General features: G+C 48.4%; 1 protein-coding gene across 1 annotated transcript in view; it reads left to right on the forward strand.

Moving 5' to 3' along the window:
* The window catches only part of FHIP1A (FHF complex subunit HOOK interacting protein 1A), a gene marked incomplete at both ends in the record, with an annotated part of 93,960 nt that overhangs the window by 68,784 nt on the left and 5,316 nt on the right, over positions 1-19,860 (forward strand). The window contains 4 exons of the mRNA XM_080697012.1: positions 5,425-5,615; positions 8,697-9,830; positions 16,849-17,027; positions 17,603-17,741. Of these exons, the coding sequence (XP_080553138.1) occupies positions 5,425-5,615; positions 8,697-9,830; positions 16,849-17,027; positions 17,603-17,741 (1,643 nt within the window). The remainder of the gene's footprint in view (positions 1-5,424; positions 5,616-8,696; positions 9,831-16,848; positions 17,028-17,602; positions 17,742-19,860) is intronic.

Below are 19,860 nucleotides of genomic sequence, written 5' to 3' on the forward strand. Positions count from 1 at the left end.
GTATCTGGGAGCCTGGCTGGCTGGGAGAGGCAGAGCCTCCCCGCTGTGGGTCACCAGGACATAGTAGCTCAGGTGGTGGACTGTTTGCTTGCTGGCTGTTCAGTGACCTTTACAAGGTGAGCTCTGATCACCTTTTGTCTGCTTATAAAGTAGTGCTTTGTCATATTAAAAATGGTCCTCAGTTGGCATTAGCTAGGCTGCTTCTGAGACCCAGACCTATTCTTTATGAAGATGGAGAAATCGGCTCACGTTTGAAATACGAGCATGCCCAAGGCAGGGCTAGTCATTTCCATAGTGGGTAAAAACAAGTAGTTTCTTGGGATGTGCCTACAGGGCTTGCTATCTAGAGTTCTGAGTGGAATAATGGGGAAAAAAATGCCAGCCCTGAGGTCAGGAGGCAGGCTCTACTGCCTGGTCCCAGGTCTCTGACCCAGGCCATTCCTCTTTCTCCTCCCTCCTTCCCTCCTTTCTTCCCTCTTTCTCTCTTTCCTAAAGATGATGGTTTGTAATTGTTGTTCTTCACTGATTGCTCCCTGTTTCTAATTCTGCACTGCCGGGGAGTCCATGAGGAGCAGGAATGAAGGCACATGTGGAGGTCACGGGCTCCTGGTCCTTCCTCAGAACTGCTCATTCCACTCCACCTGTTCTGGTTTGGGAATATGCCACCTCGTGCAGTTATTGGGAAGATCAACTGTGGTGATATATGTATATATGTATGTACATATACATATATACATATTTATATATGTATAAATATTATATATATGTTTTTGTGATACTGGGGACTGAACCCAGGGACATTCTACCTCCAGGCTACACCCTCAGCCCGGTTTGATTTTTTTATTTGGAAACAGAGTCTCCTAAGTTGATGAGAGCCTCACTAAGTTGTTGAGGTTATAGTCTCAAACCTGGAATTCTCCTGTCTCAGCCTCCCAAGAATGGGATTGCAGGCATGTGTCACCATGCCTGGCCGTAAAAATATTTTGAAACCATGTGAAGTGTTAAATAAACTTAATAAAGGGAAATTAACTCCAGAAAAGGTTTAAAGGGAATATATTCTAGAAAATACGTCTAAACCCATGGAAACAATGCTCTTTCTGATTAAGAATCTGTCCCCAAATCAAGGACAATGAAAGATCTTTATTATTTTAGTCACATAAACTTTAAAGGACATAAGAAACATTTATAATCCATCCTTTTCATTTCTGCCGCCCTTGCTGTCTTGAACGTACATGAAGAACTTGAGGTCTCAGAGGCCATAGAGTGGTGAAGGCCAAGTGGATGCTTTTTAATGAAGTGGTTTGTTATGTGATAAGTCAGTAATAACCATGTGTCAATGTCAGATGCTCTTAGATATTGACAAATATTTGCTCTATGTGCAACTCAAATGCTCTTAAATGTTGACACTCTGTAAGTGATAGTCCATTTGTAACTGATACTAGTTTCTTTCATTGGGCAAAATATCAGAAAAAACAAGTGGAAATCAGATGTCCCCCCCCCCCGAGAGAAGAGGGGGTTTGAGTGAGTAGAAACCCAAGGAGAAGTTGCCCCTCCGTGGACCTGGCCTGTGGTGGACGGATGGACCGAGGGCAGGCAGGCCGTGCTGCTGCTAGGGGAGTGACAGGGCACTTGTACTCCTGGAGCTTTCCCGTTTAGGCCACACTTAACGGCTCCGTACCTTGAATGTGATTTCGGAGTATTCTGGCTAGGGCATTTTTCTTTTCCAGAAGTGCTGGTGCGTTATCAGGCTCGCGCACTGCGTCTCCTGCTAGGTTCAGATAGAGGCTGCTGTGCTTGGAGAGAAGCTGATCGTGCCCAGCAGGGACATTTCCACCTTGTACGGGAGCTGGGGGTCCGGGGAGCAGTCTGGGGTGGGGTGGGGGGCAGCTGCCTAGGGGAAGATGAATAGGAGAAATGTGGCCAGAATGTCTTTGAACAACAACAGAGGATCTTTTTGAAGCTCACTAGCATCGCTCTGTAGACTTCTGCCTGTCAGTGCATCATGGGGTTTATCACCGTCTCCCAAGAAGCACAGTGCTTGTTACTCCCTCTGACTTCCCTGCTTTGTTTTGTGTGTTTTTCTTGTCAGTGGAGCAGCTAGCGCACATGTGCTTCAACATCAGTTGCTTGCCACCGAACTGTTTCAGAAGCAAAGATTTATTTTATTTATTTATTTATTTTTGCAGCACTGAGAGTGGAACCCAGGGGCATTTTATCTCCGAGCTACACCCCCAGCCCCATTTTTTATTCTTTATTTTGAAACAGGCTCTCATTAAGTTGCAGAGGGCCTCACTAAGTAGCTGAGGCTGGCCACGAACCACGATCCTCCTGTCTCAGCTTCCCCAATGCTGGGATCACAAGCGTGCGCCACCATGCCTGGCTGCAAAGATTTAACTAGTGGGTAAAAAGAAATAGACCCAAGGTTGTAGCGGTTGGAAATTAATGGGAGTAGGGAGGGCAGTATGGGCAACATTTTTTGCCCTGCTAGCTGGGGGATGGCTGAGAGTAATCTGGATCTTTGAAGTCAGTATTTATTAGTCTCTAATTGTTTTTACATCTTCTAAATTTAAACAAAATTGCCAAGCAAATAAGTACAGTATAAATGGTAGTTTGATGACAGATACCTGTACTAAATGCTTAAGTGACTTTCCCGCTATTTTGATAATTGGTCTGCGGGGAGCTTCTAGGATTCCTTCTGCTCTTCATCTTTCCTTGTACGCGGTGGGGAGAAGGAGGGTGAGGTAGGATCTGTCTGCGCTCTCCTCCTCACTTTAAAGCAATGGTCCTTCACTCTAAAGCCACTGCAGAAGGATCGCCCTGAGTACCAGGGAGGTCTGCATTTGAGCGGACTCCCCCACTTCCAACCTCACAGAACCTCTTCTTTAACTGACAGGGGTTTTCCCTTCATGTGATTTATTCAGGAGAAAAAAAATCTGAGTTTCCGATGAGAGCCTGTATTTGCAAAGTTGCAAATTGCCAATAACTCTTTATTCTAAAACAATTTCAAGCTACCCACTGGTGGTATTTGATAAATAGCTTTATTAACTTTGATCCAGTGTTCCATTTTTTTTTTTTTTACTGCTTCAAACAAACAGTAGAAATCTATGTTTATCAACTTAACTCATAAAATATGCTTGGTCTGAGCTACAGGTTGACGTTGAATTCCTGTAGCACATACAAACACTGAAGTAGTTTAGTCTATAAATAATTTATAACCCAAATAAGGATGCAGTAATCCTGTGTTATATGAGCTTCCCTCAGCCTCACCAGCCACGGGACAAGTTCCTTAGCTCTCACCCCAGCCATCTCATGTTGGACTACAGAACGTCAGCTCTCACCTGTAGGGGTCCCCAAGTGAGGGCGGCTTCACATAGTCCCCCGCAAGTCTGCCTCCCACCACTGTTACAGCAGCGGCTGCTGTGGTCGCCTGGCCTGCGTGGCCCCTGTCTTCGGCTCTGCCTCACTTCTGTCCCCACTCCCTTCTGTGACACGGAGCAGCCCGCCTTCCCCAGGGAACGCTGGGCTCCAGCAAGCTGTGTCTGCACCGGGGTGGGAGAATGCCTCTGTCCCTGGACACCAAAGCGTCTCTGCTCACTGAGATCCTCGTGAATAAGAGCCCCTTCATTTTCTGCCCCTGGCTTCTCTCCCCAGTGGGACTTAGACACAAGTCCTCAAAGTGAAGCCAAGAATTGGAACAGACCTGCCCCCTCTCATCTTTCCTTTTTGAGCTTATGAAACAGGTGCCACTACATCAGTCGACTGATAGGTGTGTCTGGGTCTTAGTGATAGCAGTTTGTGTATATGCCCTTGGGGGCAGGGAGCGGGGCCTCCTTACCTAGCTATACTAGGATTGAATTTACTTATTTACTAATTTAACGAATTAATTAATTTTGTATTTTTATGGTACTGGGGATTGAACCCAAGGGCATTCTATCTCTGTGGAACATCACCAGCCCTTTTTATTTTTTATTTTGAAACTGGGTCTTACTAGGTTACTGCATGCTGGCCTCGAAGCTGCCATCCTCCTGTCTCAGCCTCCCAAGTACTTGATCACAGGTGTGTGCCACCATGCCCAGCTTACACTGAGAGTTTAGAGCCCTTGGGAACTTGAGTTTTGGGGGAACTCAAGGTTATGTGGCAAGCTTGTCATTTCATACCTGGGAAGTATTCTTATACTTTAGTATAAGTACTTTCTAATACTTTTATGATTTTTTAAAAATTTTAGAAGTATTTTATAATAAAGTGCCATGAAAGAGAATTAAATCCCTGTTTCTTCCTTGACTCAGACTCTTTGAGTGGGTCGGTCATTAGTATAAACGCGGGGACTCCTCATTTTGGCCAACAGCAGATGTAGGGCATGGTTTGAAGTCAGCAGGCCCCCAGACACATTGCACAAGTTGTACTTTTCATCTTTTCCGCAGAAACCTTAATCCCAGCTTGTTTACCTTTGGACGGCCTCTTTCTCCAAAGCTGGATGCAGAAACAAAAGCCATCTTGGTTTACTGGAAGGCCGTGCTTGTTCACACGGGGCTTCAGCTGTTCCGTCCTTGACTCCTGCCTGTGCACGTGGTGCTTGGCTCCAGCTCTTGGTCCTTGAGCCCACTTGCTCCATCTCTGTTTAAATAAGCAGTGTGTTTTTTCCCCATTAAGAAAGTAAGACACTTAAACGGACTGTGTCTTCATGAAGCCCACTGAGGTGCTCCAGGTGTGTCAGAAGTGGATGCTCAGGGTTTCTCGTCTCCAGGTTCATGAGGACCCCTAAGATGCTTTCGACCACCAACCAAAAGTGTCTTGTGTGGACTGGTGTCGAGTGCTCCTCACTGAGTTCTTGGCCGCCGGTTTTCTTCAGGTCCCCCGGGGGAACATCTGAGGTTTATACTCTGGAGCGGTTGTTTGCCGTCTTCTTTCAGTGCCCGCGCTGAGCCAAGCATCTCAGGATTTTAAGACAGAGCGATGGAAGTGGCCCAGCTCTGGTGGTGCCTCGCACTGAAGAGGAGCCAAGGAAATGGCAGCTATACGAGAAGCAGGGCAGCGCAGTACTGCAGGGGAGGCAGGGTCCGCTCTGTCTCGGGGTCGAGGATGCAGAGGTGGCTCTGAAGCTGGATTTTGCAGGATGACAGGGCATCTGGCAGGCAGAGCAAGGGGAAGCGGCCTCCAGGTAAAGGTCACAGAGTGTGCAGAGGACAGAGGGGGAGATGAGGAAGTTCATGGAGGTTAAGTGGAGAATTCCCTTCTGCAAAGGGGCGGTTCTGTGAGAAGAAAGGAGTCCTGGACAGGCCTTAAGCAAGCGAGTGGGTAGGTAGAGTAGGGAGAGGGAGGATCCACTCCTGGACACCGCCAGTCTCAGTCATGCTTTAGGACGTTGGTCCCAGTGATGGTTTAGGGCGTGGCAGAGACAGAACGGGGATCTTTTTGTCATTCTAGGTACCTGGTCCCTTGCAATCACATGATGCTGAGCCAGAGGTGGGCCGTGAAGGAGAGAGACTGTTACTCCGTGTCCGCGGCCAAGCTCCTTGCCTTGACCCCTGTCTGCTGCGCCAGCGGGATCACTCTGACGCTTGGAAACCACGAGAGGGACTACATCCTCTGGTCAAAGTGCACACACGACGGCTCAGGTGGGAGCTCGCTAGCATGACCTTGAAAACAGGACGAGGACTCCATCTCCTGGGCGCGTGGGTCTCCACGGGCAGGCATCCCATTTCTTTTGTGAATAACTGGAATCATGCATTTTCCCATTTCTTTTCTGCATCATAAGGAGTTGTGGACACTGTAGTCAGTGTGTCTGCAGCATCTGCTTGCCACCTAGTCTTTTGTCCAGATATTTATTTATTTATTTACTCATTCATTCATTCATCCTATTTATTCATTCATTTATTGGTACTGGGGATGGAACCCAGGGGCTTCTAACTCTGGGCTTCACCCCCAGCCCTTTTATTATTTTTTATTTGGAAACAGCTAGGTTGCTGAGTCTTGCTACACTGCTGAGGCTGGCCTCAAACCTGCGATCCTCCTGTCCCATCCTCCCAAGTACTGGGGTTACAGGGTCACACAGCCATACCTGGCTCAGACCTTTATTTTAAGTTTTTCTAGTAGCATCATCAAAGACCAAAATGTGAAAACATGTACATGAGAGGTATAGATGTGAAGATGGGTATGGCAAAGAGGGAGTTAGCCCTTCTTTTAATTTCCAAAATGACCCAATTTCTGGATCATTTGCCTGTCAATACATAACATTGAAAAACTTGAAATTTGTGATATGGTGACATTATCTGGTTTATTTGATGGATATGATACAAGGCCTTCTCAACCACTCAGTTTTTATAGGAGTTAGACCACTCATGCACTCTTTGCCAGCTGAAATTCACTTTGTACCAGTTAAATTTAAACGGCCGCCTCTGTTAACTTGGCCCTCTGGCAGGTAGCTGGTAGCAAGGGGCAGATGCTTGTGTATCTCTGATGGTCATATGACTGTTTCAGTTCAGGAACACTCTGCCCATCGTGTGGCCACTAGAAAATGGTCCAGTCCTGGTGCTGACTCTGTTTCCAGTCTGTGTTCTGATATATCCCTCCAGTGGTGTCATTCTGTCCACCCAGCTATAGCCCTCTCAGATACAATATGTTTAGGAACTGGGGTACTTGGCTAAGAAAATATTAGCATATTTGATATAAGTATAGTTTTTAGAATTCAAGGTTATTTTACTGATTCTTGGTGTGTGTGTGTGTGTGTGTGTGTGTGTGTGTGTGTGTGTGTGTGTTTTATTGGGAATTGAACCCAGGGGAATTCTACCTCTGAACTACACCTCCAGCCCCATTTTACTTTTCTTTCTTTTTTTTTTTTTTTTTTTTTTTTGTGGGTCTGGGGATGGAACCCAAGGGCATTTGACCTCCGGGCTACACCCTCTGCCCTATTTTTTTTTCCTTCATTTTGAAACCGGGTATCACTGAGTTGCAGAGGGCCTCACTAATTAGCTGAGGCTGTCCACAAATCGCGATCCTCCGGTCTCAGCCTCCCAAATGCTGGGATTACAAGCGTGCGCCACCACGCCTGGCTGCCATTTTACTTTTTAATTTTGAAACAGGGTCTCACTGAGTTGCAGAAGGTTTCACTAACTTGTTGAGGCTGGCTGTGAATCTGTGATCCTCCTGTCTCAACCTCCCAAGCACTTGGGATTTCTGACGTGTGCCACCATGCCTGTTTGATTCTTGGTCATTGGATAAAGATATAGCATATGCATAGAAGTTAACAAGTAATGTGTCTGTATTTTAAATATATTTTACTTTTAGGTAAACTAGTGTGGATGTCATATATTCTTATTCCAAAGTTATTTTATTTGTGGCACTGGGAATTGAACCCAAGGGCATCCCACCTCCAAGCTACATGTGTAGGTATTTTTATTTTTGTTTTGAAATATGGTCTCCCTAGGTCGCTGGGAGTCTTGCTAAATTGCCAAAGCTCCTCTTGAACCTGCAGTCCTCCTGTCTCAGCCTTCCAAGTACTGGAATTATAGTTGTGTGCCACCATGCCTGGCTTCCAAAGTTATTTTTAAAAGTATATTTAAAAGTTGCCATATTTTAAAATTTACTATAAAAGTTGTTTCAAGAATGATTCTGTGTTGCTAAATTTGACTCCGAATTCAAAATTCAAATTAAACATGTGATTGTCTGAAGCTTGCCAACTTCTTGCCCAGTGAGGTCATGATTCATGCTTTGCAGAAGGTGGCATTCCCATTTTGCAGATGAAGAAACTGAGAGGGTTTGGTTTGTTGAAGGTTACACAGCTGGTAGATTCTCAGATTCCATACCCACGTTCTTTTCACCTCCTGCTCTGGGTTGCCTTACAGCAGGCAAATGCCCCTGTGAGTGGATCACACAGTCCCTGTGTAAAACTGTTAATTGTGCAGCACTTAACACTTAGGTTTCTGAGTCTTGGCTCTGCCACATTTTGGGGCAAATTACTTAACCCTTCTGAACCTCCCTCTTCAAAGGGTTGTTCCAAGGACAGTGAGTTCAGACACATAAAGCTCTTAGAAGACTGCCTGGCATGTAGTAAGTATGGCTCGTAGTTTTTGATGTATTTTTATTTAAAGTACATAAGAAACAAGCACTACCCTTTTGGCAGTAGAGTGGTAAAAATTAATTACGTCTACCCAAAAGGCCTGAAATTGTGTACTCTCAGGGGCTAATGCCGGCAGTCTGGTAGAGACTCAGACCGTGGTGGGGTATAGACTTGGAGAAGTGCAGCACCGAACTAAGAACCAAGGTTGGGTGAGTAGCCCGTGCTGTAACTGTGGCCCTCGCACAGTTAGGGGTGGATGTTTCCACTTCACAGTCGGGGTAAAGAGCTTCTTAATTATCACTCCCTGTGTGGCAGGTGCCCCATCGGGTATATAGTATAATCCTCTAATCCTGAGAGGTGGCCCTGGTTGGCTCTTATTTCTCTACTGACTAGTACCAAGTAAGTTTTCTATTAGCCATAACCAGTATCTTGCCATTCTAGTTTTTTTTTAACTGCCTACAAAGGTTTGATCTCTGCTATTGTTTTTCTTTCTTAAAATTCAGTTACTTTTTATTACTTAGAAGCCATATCTATCAGGAATCTCTAGACCTAAAGTGACTGGCGACCCCATCTTAGCCCCATCAGGTCGCACTGTCCACCGTGGGTACTGTGGTTCTCACTGCCCTCTGCTTCGGTGCAGGGCCAGTGGAGCAGCCGCCTCTGGACACGTCCTCGCCGGCAGCCTGCATCGTTGAGTACGGGAAGGCCCTGGACATCAGCTACCTGCAGTACCTGTGGGAGGCCCACACCAACATCTTGCGCTGCATGCGGGACTGCCGCGTCTGGTCTGCCGTGTATGATGGGGACTCACCCGACCCTGACACCTTCCTGCAGGGCGTGCCAGAGGAGAGCTATGCCGGCCTGGCCTACCCAGTGTCCCCATGCCCGCCGCAGCTCCCCAGGACGGAAGGGCCTCCGCCAGCTCCAGGGAAGGACAGGAGCCAGACGGAGCTGGAATGGGACGACAGCTATGATACTGGGATCTCCTCCGGGGCGGACGTGGGCTCCCCAGGGCAGAACGATGATCCAGAGCCTCCCAACCCCCCGGCCCCCATCGATCCCCCGAAACACATCCAGGAAATGAAAAGGAATGCCATTCTGCTTTTCAAAGGGTCCTACATCGAGGAGTCGGACTTCCAGGACGACGTGATGGTGTACCGCCTGTGTGCCGAGAAGGACTCTGAGGATGCCGGGCGATCCCAGGAGGAGGCCTCGGCTGCCGTGGCCCAGCCCGAAGCGCAGAGCAACGGCCCCTGCCCCAGCCCCCCGCCAGAGGCAGGTTCAGAGGCCCAAGAGGGACCCAAGAGGGACGATCCAGACCTGCTTCAGAACGTGTCCGAGGAACCAGAGGAGAATAGGCCTGGAGTCACCCCAGAACCAAACTCGGAGACAGTAGCCCCCGTGTCCATGACGGAGCCCACTGCAGACCTGCCTGTGGCCAGCCCTGAGAGTGAAGATTTCATTGCCCAGTACGACGAAATCATAAAAGAGCTGGACTCAGGCACTGAGGGCCTGACAGACCACAGCTCCCCCACACCTGGCCCCTTGCTTCTCACAAAGGAGGAGGAAGGGAGGGAAGGAGAGGGCAGAGGAGAAGAGGAGGAGGCAGAGAAGGCCGCGGAGAAGGGTGTGGAAGAGGAAGAGGACGATGACTTTGACTCTTTCATAGCGGAGACTCCTGCCGTGGAGACCGTGCCTTCCCCGTTTGGGGTGAGAGAGGAGACTTCCCTTGCCGGTCACCGTCCTGTGAGGACTCAGAGCGCCCCGTTCACAGGTGACAACCTTATGATGCTTTGTGGTCTCAGCTCTTGAGAGCTCTTGTATATAGCGGAACAGGCGTAAGGTAGGTAAGCCTAAGCGGCAGTGCAGAAGAGAGACAGTGGGCTGGTAAAGAGCAGAGGGCTAGAGTTGTTTTTATTCTGTCATTCTTGTAATGACCATCTTCACTTATTAAGTGAGGAGGTAAATTTTGCTGTTCTGCAAGCTCTCGAGTCTGTGGTAAAGTCAAGGTTACCTGCTGAACCACCTAGGAATCCGCTCTCTGTATTTCTGGCCCCATTTCCTTGGGCCTCGTTTCTTTTCCTCCTTACTCCATATTTGCAGCCGTCCCCACGGGTGTGCATGCCGTGGGGCAGCGCTGTTTGTTCCCTGCTCTGTCCCCAGCACCTGAGCAGTGAACCCAGCCTGCATCAGGTGCCGGGGACGCCTGCCAAGTGCCAGCAGCGCACACATCCAGGGCCGCCCTTGCCTGGAGAGCTCGCTCAGATAGTCACAGGATCTTCACCCGAAATGAACTCAGAACTCACCCGTCTTCCAAATGGGTGGGCTCAAGTGCCAGCAGCAGCAGCAGGTAGAAATCACGTCAGAGGCAGAAGGGACAGGACAGAGGAGAGAGGGTGGAAAAGATCGTTACATACTAAACAGTAAAGTCAAAATCAGCAGGTAGTGGTGCACTTTCCACAGATGAGAGGATCCCTCCAGCTTAGAGTAGGCTGGGCTGGCGACACCGGCATCACAGAGGGACAGACCGTGGCCCTCAAGTGCCAGCGGGTCCCGGCTCTAGACATTTAGCAGCCGCGTGGCCTCAGCTGCGTGGCCTGGCTGGGACGGGCAGGACTTACTTAGCATGGTTCAGATTGCCCGCAGCCTCATGTGGACTTGTCCTTCCCTGGCAGCGGGGAGCCCCTTAGCGGGGAGGAACTGTGCCCCCTGCTGTCTCTGAGACAGATGACAGCAGATTGCCCTCTGGTCCCACCCAGGGGGCTCACTGCAGTTTCAAGGGGCTCTTTCGTTCTCCTCCCCCAATATTTATTCATTTGTTTACTGATGCCTGAAGATTTATTTAAACAGGGAGAAAGCTTTTAATTCCACAATTATAAGGCTTGAGGTTCTAGCTGAGATAGCATTTCAGTGTGAACAAGTTTTAATTAAAATTTAATCAGTCAGTCAATCATAAGTAAAAAGGATTAGATCATCTCCCGTTTCCCAGTTGATGGGGGGGCCGAGGTGCAGCCTGAGGGAAAGGACCGAGGCAGGCAGCTTCCCCACCACGCCCCAGCAGGAGCTTGCCCACAGCCTGCCTTCTCGCGGGGCATCAGGGCTACCTTTGGCTCTGAAGGCTGTTCTTGGGAATGCCAGCTTTCTAACATAGAAACTTGTACCCATCAGCATTCTTACAGCTATAGTCTAAAAGAGTGGCCATGTAACTAAGAGGAATGAATATTATGGTTTTAGGTTTAGTCTGTGGGAGGCTAAGGACTGCATATCTCAGGGCATGGAGGGAGATGGAGAGAGGGGGGGAGAAAGAGAGGGAGGGAGAGAGGAGGAAGGGCCAAGCATGATCTCCAGGGCTGCACCCCGTGGGTCCACTTCCTCCAGACACACCCTACCATCCACCTATGGGGTTACAACCCTTGTGACTCAGTTATATCAACTCCAAACATTAATAAATGAGCTCTTCAGGGGACATTTTAGACCCAACGATAACAGAACTTCATCTCAGGGAAATGTGTAAGCTGAGGCAACAGAGTATAGTTTAGGGGGAAAAGCTAATAAGACACTTTATTAAATAACATCAATACTTTACATCTGATATGCCTGAGAACTGATAAAATATAATGTAAATTCTTAGATACATCTAGGTCACTATAACGGAAATCATGCCTTTTCCAGCTTCCTTCTTTGGAACTTGGACACAGCTTCAGAAAACATTATTTCTTTTTCCATATATGTGACCTTTGTTTTCAAACTTCCAAGTCTGTTCTGTAGCTTAGGCTTAACTTTCTCTTTCCGGGGAATCCTGATTTACACTGAAATAAATTCTCTTCCCAGCAAAATTAGAGCATCCCACTTACCTAATTTTATTTATTCATGTATTCAGCAATCTTTTATTGACTCCATAATATTTATAGGTCTATGCTTAGGAGCTAAGGGCACAAAATAAAAAGAATTCACAGCCTCCCCGAGGAGACACCAGGGAGAACATCCTTTCTTAGGAATGCGTGTGGTCACTAGGAATTGCATGTGAGGGGCCCAGTGGAGCAGAGGGACAGATGCCACGCAAGCACAGTGCCCAGGGAGGAGTGGGTGTGGATTATCTCTCGTCCTGGCAGAGGACACGAGGGATGCAGAGGAGTCCAGGGCAACAGCATGGAGCCCGTGGGCAGCGAAGGGAGAGGAGTCCAGGGCTTAGTTGTGGGCCTCTGGCCTCATGTCCTGGCGTGAAGAAACCCATAAAGTGTTAACGGTGGGGAGGCCTGGACTGGACCAGAAAAAGCCCGCCTTGGGAGGAGTGTGGAGAGAGCGCTGAGGGAGGGTGGTGCCAGGAAGAGCACCACCATTGTATCACAAGCGGGAGAGACTCTCCATTGTATCAGAATTCAGGGCTCTGACCTGCCACATATGTTTATAGAAGGTTTTCACAGGTACTCTCACCCTGCAGAGCTAGTACACACACACACACACACACACACACACACACACGCTCACTGCAGCACTGTTTATAATAGAAAAGGACTGGAAACAACCCAAGTACCCACAGTAGGAGTCTGGCTTATTATGCAACTCCCTAAATAACCTGGCATGTTGTGGCCCCGAGGTGAACGGGACGGCTCTGTACGTGCTGGCGTGGGATGGTCTCCAGGTGGACTGTTAGTGGAAAAGAAAGCTGCAGAGTACAGAGATCAGTGGACAGAGAATGTTGTCAGTTATTTTAAAAAAAGAAAAATAGCAAGAAACACATATATGCGTGCCCTCACGCAGTGCACACCTGAGAGGCAGGATAGTGTTCTGGTTAAAGCCCTGGCAATGGATGTTGTGGGCCGAAATTATGGCCCATTATTTACTAGCCCCGAGCACTTCATACCCTGCCTCATTTTCAAATGGGATAAATAATGAACATATTTCCTACAGTTGTTGAATCAAATGAGTCAGTACACAAAAAGTGCTTGGAACTCTGGATGTCACATAGAATGTGCTTAATAAATGTTTCCAATAATAATTCAGCTATTGTTATCTTATTACATACATAAAACACTTCTAGAAGAATATACTGGAATCTGTTAACAAGGGTTTCCTCCAGGGGGTAGCCTGCCTGCCTCTCTCTCTCTCTCTCTCTCTCTCTCTATATATATATATATATATATATATATATATATATATATAATCATTTTAATCTTTATTAAAACAGAAAAATTGTTGCTGGAACCTAGACAGGAAACGATGGACTGACCTGAGGCAGAGCTGGCAGGGGAGTAGAGCTGAATGTCCACTTTCAGATGTTCCAGGGGAGGATGTGCAGGGCTGAGGCATAGAAAGCTCCTCTCTTGGAGTTGGGACATGCAGGAAGAGGGAGTGGATGGATGGCGGCGGGGTATGGGAGCACCTGAGGGGAGAAAAGTGCACGACAGGGAGGGGTGGCAGAGATGGTCTTGGTCATTCTAAACACTGAATATTCTTTGGGTGGTACATTAGTTTTCCATTGCTGTGACAAGGTGCCTGAGGTAATCAGGTTATGAAAAGGAGAGGTTTACCTGGGCTGATGGTTTCAGGTTTCAGTCCATGGTCACTTGGCCCCATTGCTTTTGGGCCTTTAGGAGGCAGCACACGTGGTGGGAGCACCTGGCTGAGGAAGCTGCTCACCTCTTGGCAGCCAGGAAGGATATATATATAGAGAAGGGGGGCCAGGATCCCAAGGGCACGCCCCCATGACCTAGCTTGCTCCCGCTAGGCCCCACCTCCTGAAGGCTCCTCCACCTCTTAGTAGTGCCACCAGCTGGGCACCAGTTTTCTGGAATATTCAAGATCCAAATTATAGCAGGTGGGAGCTTATCTGCCCTCCTAGGAGAAGAGGGAAAGAAACACCCACTCCATTCCACACACACCTGTGGCTTTCTGAGTTGTAGCCCAGACTTCTGATTTTCAGCTGCTTACCAGTTTCCCCTAGCAGCTGCTTTTTGCTAAGCAGTTTATTTTTAAATGTTCAAGAAACCAGCTAAGGGTACAGTAGGATTTTTTTTTTTAGAAACAGGGTCTCTTAAGCCAGCGTGGCTGGCTTCGAACCTGCGCCATCCTCCTTGTCTCCACCTCCCAAGCATGGGGAGTACAAGCGTGCGCCACCACGCCCGGCCTTACAGTAGGAATTTTAAAGGGATACCCACACACTTATGCCTAAGAAGTTGTAGTTAACACCATTGGTGGGTTATGGTGACAGTCCTCTAGCCTCAACCTAATATTCTGTCACTCAAACACAATCCTGATGACATGATTTTACTTTTCCCCATGTGAGGGGTTCAGGCTGGTTTTCCCCCTGGTGTAGTAGTGATGGCCTGTAGATGGTCTCCCCTGGTCACTGACAGCAGTTTTCAGGTCTGTAGAATGGCTGAATGAGGATGAGGATAGCCTAGGGCCAGGGAGAGATGTCAGCCCCATTAGGGACATGTGTTTTCTAGAAGGCTCTGCCCACCTGAGTATGTCTTCATACACAGCATGACATACGTGTTTACCTACAGAGTCAGATGCTACAGGGGAGAGGGGCGGGGGACGAGGAGAGACAGACAGGCCAGGGTCGAGGGCGAGCAGCAGCCTCCGTGTAGATCCACCTGGAAGGCTGGCGTTGAGCTGCGGTGCCTCGGGAACAGACACTACTTCATGACTGTGGTTCTCAGTGGGAAATCGTTAGTTACTTTCAAGCTGGGGAGCCAGCCTAGAATTTCTAAATGTGTTTGGCAAACCCTTTTGGGTTTGTTTTGTAGGGTTCTCCAAGGACTCTTTGATCTCCTAGGGTTCATCAAACCCTGGCATCATGGAAAGTGATTGAGTTCTGTCCCCATTCCAGGAGTAGAACACTGAGGCTAAGCTTGGCTCAGTATGTTAGCGGATGGTGCCTCTTGTGTTTTATAACCTCTTAGAGACATCATCAGGACTTCTATAGACAGGAGTCACTCATTTACCTAGTACTTTACTCCTCCCCCTCTCCTCTCCTCTCCTCTCCTCTCCTCTCCTCTCCTCTCCTCTCCTCTCCTCTCCTCTCCTCTCCTCTCTTCTCCTCTCCTCTCCTCTCTTTTCTGTGATACTGGGGATTGAACCCAGGGGTGCTCTACCACCAAGATATATCCTCAGCCCTTTTTATCTTTTATTTTGATACAGGGTCTCACTAAGTTTCCCTGGCTTACTTGAATTTCTGGGACCCTCCTGCCTCAGCCTCCTGAGTAGCTGGGATTATAGCTACGCGCCATCGTACCCAGCCTGGTGTTCCTGTTTCTTACAGAGAGAACCTTGTTGCCTTGCAGAGGGCTTGGTCTCATGCAGTACCAGGGCTTCTGAATGCAACATTTGTGATGAAGTGTGCTTTGTTCAGCTCACATTACTGGCGGTGACGTCTTCATACGGCACGCTTTTTTATCGAGGGCCATGTGCTTTTGTTATAAATATGCCATGGTGTAGTGGCATCACCATCGATAGTTCCACTGGGGGAAGTACAGAATTCTCATTGGTTTTGCTTAATGGAACACTTTTATGGTAAAAATTTAGAACATTTTCAAGTAACTTTATTAATGCCAGATTTATTTTTATTTATTTAGTTAGTTTTCCCTGGGCCTTCCTCCCGTGAACTCGAACATAAAGCATATTCATGTTTTAGTAGTTCAAAGGAGCAGAATAGCTTTTTTTTTAACAAGCTGCTTTTGTTCAGATGGATTTAATTTTCTAAGAAACCTTTGACGCACCAGACTTCACAAGACTGAGTCTTTTCTTTCTCTTTCCTCTGAACATTAAGTGTGGTTACTGAGATGCCAGCTACTCACGGTATAGCCTCGTTCACCCCCTTGTCTGTCTCTTTTTCCTGCTTTTCATGTTGTGATACTTGAAAAAACAGAATCCTCTTCAGGGTGCATGTTGAAGATGCACAGAGGGAAGACAGCCCGAAGAGAAGATGAAACACCACCAGCCTCTGTCCATAAATTGCTACTTGATGAGCATAGTGTGTATACATTTGGTGTCCTTTAATAGCACAAAGCCTTCTTGTGTCGTTTTGTTTGCAGTACTGGGGATTGAGCTCAGGTGCTTGGACATGGCAGCCAAGCAACCTACCACTGGACCACACCCTAGATTCCCACAAAGATTGCTTGCTTTCTTCTCTTATTTTTCTTTCCTGGTAGTACTGGGGATTGAACCCAGGGGCTGTCTACCTCTAAGCTACACCGCAGCTCGTTTTTATTATTTTTAATTATTTCTTATTTGAAACAGGGTCTCACTGGGTTGCTGAGAGTCTTGATAAATTGCTGAGGTTGGCCTCAAACCTGTGATCCTCCTGTCTCAGCCTCCAAAGTACTGGGATTACAGGTGTGCACCACCAAACCGAGCTTTCTACAAAGATTTCTTGTTACCAAAACTTTTTCATGTGCTCTATTGTGTCCATTGAAACGCCACAGTCACATCATGAGATGATGAATATCAGGTTTTGAGCACTGGTAGCTACAAAGAATACAGAAGGGGTATAGAAAAGCATATTTTAACTTTTTAAAATGAAATCATCTGTTATCTGACTTCGTGCTTAAGCTTGATAATTTTCAAAGTTTTTGAAAATTTTGACGCTATGGCTGCTCATGGCGTCAAAATCTTAGTTTCCACGAATATTTTTCTGTCTTGTCTTTGTGGTGGTGTTTCATCTTCTCTTTGGGAGTGAGTGTGTGCCCACCTGCGTTAGCACCTGGGGGCCTGTGGCGGTGTTCCTCAGCTGTCAAGGGACACGTGCCCCCTGCCTGGCCGGCCCTGAAGCCTGTGTTCTCCCCCAGGCCCATTCATCAGCGTGGTCCTGTCGAAGCTGGAAAACATGCTGGAGAACTCCCTGCATGTGAACCTTCTGCTCATCGGCATCATCACGCAGCTGGCCAGCTACCCCCAGCCTCTCCTGCGCTCCTTCCTGCTCAACACCAACATGGTCTTCCAGCCCAGCGTGCGCTCCCTCTACCAGGTACCTGGAAACGCTCTGGGTGCTGCTCCGTGGGCTCCTTTTGTCCTTCTTCTTATGACTTCATTAAAAAAAAAAATCTCAGCCGGGCGTGGTGGCGCATACTTGTAATCTCAGCGCTTGGGAGGCTGAGACAGGAGGATCGCACGGGTTCGAAGCCAGCCTCAGCTACTCAGTGAGGCTCTCAGCAACTTAGTGACACCCTGTTTCCAAATAAAATATAAAATAGGTCTGGGAGTCTAGCCTGGAGGTAGAAAGCCTCTGGGTTCCACCCCTACTACCACCAAAACAACAACAACAACAACAACAACAACAAACAAGACTCATTGTCCTAATTCATTTCCTTTTTTCCCCTGGCCTATTATGCTAGCCTTGTAGATTATTCTAGACAAACTGCAAAGCTTCATTTAGTTGATGTTTTGAGGGCGCCCTACCAAGAACACCCAGGCAGTTAAAAATGAGTGAACGCCCAATATCATAATGGTTCCCGTAACGAGTGCCGTACCTGAACGATATATGGATGACTGAGTGGAAATCCACAGCTGAGCATTTAACACCGTTAGCGTTGTTTGTGACAGGTCCTTGCGTCTGTGAAAAACAAAATTGAACAGTTTGCCTCTGTGGAGAGAGACTTCCCGGGCCTCCTCATCCAAGCCCAGCAGTACCTGCTCTTCCGGGTGGACATGTCCGACGTGACCCCTGCGGCACTAACCAAAGGTCAGCCAGCCTTCTCCTTCTTCTCCACTAAACCCCATCCAGTTCCCCGCCTGCTGGTTTATGCCATGGATGCTGCGCTGGCACCTGGGCCCTAAAGGCCTCTGACCCCGCCCTCTTTGGAGGGTCTGGCGGGGCATTTGTCTTCCTAACCGAGAGAAGTCCAGGGACGGCGCTGAAGTGCAGGCATCAGGCTGCGCTAGGTCTCGCAGAGCGTGTGGGCCACGGGAGGCCTTGCATGACTCCCTGCATGGTTTTTGGCCAGCTTTGTCCTCCAGACAGCAGGAGGGCATCTGTTTTTCTTAATATGTTTTCAGAGGCTCTTGAGCCAAGAAGTAAATGTGCGTTAGGACGCTGGGAGATGAAAAGCATTCATTTGGACGAGGATGCAGTTAGTGGCCGGCCTGGTTCCCGGCAGCGCCTTTTTGCCTATTCGTCAGCTGTAGTGGAGGTGTTGGGCCGGGCCCTGGCAAGGTAGGAGGGTGGCGCTGGAGAGGCTGAGCGCAGCCTGGGCGCTCCATGGTTTTGCCGCACTCAAGCTCTGGGTGGACAGCTTTGATGTGGGTCTTGGGGAGCACAAATGGGGAAGTGGCCCCTGTGGCGCAGGCCTCCATCTGTCACAGCAGGACGAGTCAGGCTGCCCGTGGCAGGGAACTAGAGAAGAAGTCCAGCCCTTATACCTAGGCAGAAGGCAAGTGATGAGAAGAAAGGCTGGGAAGAGAGGCAGAAGCGAAACATTTTAAAAGAAACTGAGCAAGCCAGGCATGGTGGCGCACGCTTGTAATCCCAGCATTCGGGAGGCTGAGACAGGAGGATCCCAGTTCAAGGACAGCCTCAGCTACTTAGTGAGGCCCTTTGCAACTCAATGAGACCCTGTTTCAAAATAAAAAGTAAAATATAGGGAGGGTTGGGGTCTAGCTCAGAGGTAGAATGCCCCTGGGTTCCATCCCCAGTACTGAAAAAAAAAAAAAAAGGGAGGCTGAGACAGGATGATGGGGGTTTGCAGCCAGCTTCAGCTCCTTACTGAGGCCCTCTGCAGCTTAGTCAGTCCCTGTTTCAAAATAAAGAGTAAAAAATAGGACTGGGGGTGTAGCTCAGAGGTAAGACTGCTCCTGGGTTCCATCGCCAAAACCACAAAAAATTAAAAATAAACTGAAAGAACTCAGAATTCTGTTTCACTGTTGGGCCCTGCCTCTGTGCAGCTATGTGGTCTTGGTCACTCTTCATTGGGTCCAGTGTCCCGGAACATTTTTATTTTTTGGTTATGGGATGGAACACAGTGCCTTGAGCATGCTAGGCATGTGCTCTGCACTGAGAGACAGATACCTCCAGACCCTCCCTAGCCTTTTCAATAAAGGATTTGTTCCCCATCTCTTGGGTCCTTTCTGGCTGCAGCCAGAAATGCTGGTTGCCCTGAGCCCATAGGGTATTGCAAGGCAGATCTGGAAAGAAAGGGGCCCCCTTGCCACAGGTAGAGGAGGGGTCAGGCTTGGGCTGCTGGAGCCTGAGGAGAGCTGCGTGGCTGTTCAGGAGGGAAGGAGGCCCTCCCATCTCGAGGGAAGGTGACCTTGTGTGGCCTCTCCCAGCCACAGGGGCAGTCAGTCTGTGCACTCTGTTCTCCGGAGCAGGGAGAAGGTGAAGCAGGTACCTTTCATGTATGACAGACCACTGCCAGAGCTCAGAGGCTTAAAACAACCATTTCTGATCATGTGTGTGCGTGTGGTTATCTGGATGTGAGGGCTTTGCTGGGCCTTGCTCCTGTGTGCCCTCAGTGGGTGGCTGGATGTCTAGGAAGCCTCATGTGTCTATGGCGGGTGGCCGGAGTGAGGGGGATGACGCAGGTCAGTCCTGACTAGTGGGGTCGCAGCTACAGAGTTCCAAGAGCTAGAAGAGGAACACAGAAATCCCTTCAGCCCAGGTTCAGAGCTCATGTGAGTCAAGCCTGCTACTTTCTTTCTCCCCCCACCCCCCGCCCCCATGTAGTACTGGGGATGGAACCTGAGGCATTCTACCTCTGAGCTACACCTCCAGGCCAATTTTTTTTTTTTTTAATTTTTACTTGGAAACAGGGTCTTGCAAAGTTGCTGAGGCTAGTCTTGAGTCTGTACTGGGATTGCAGGTG

This window comes from Muscardinus avellanarius (genome assembly GCF_963383645.1).
Source record: "Muscardinus avellanarius genome assembly, chromosome: 6".
NCBI lineage: Eukaryota > Metazoa > Chordata > Mammalia > Rodentia > Gliridae > Muscardinus > Muscardinus avellanarius.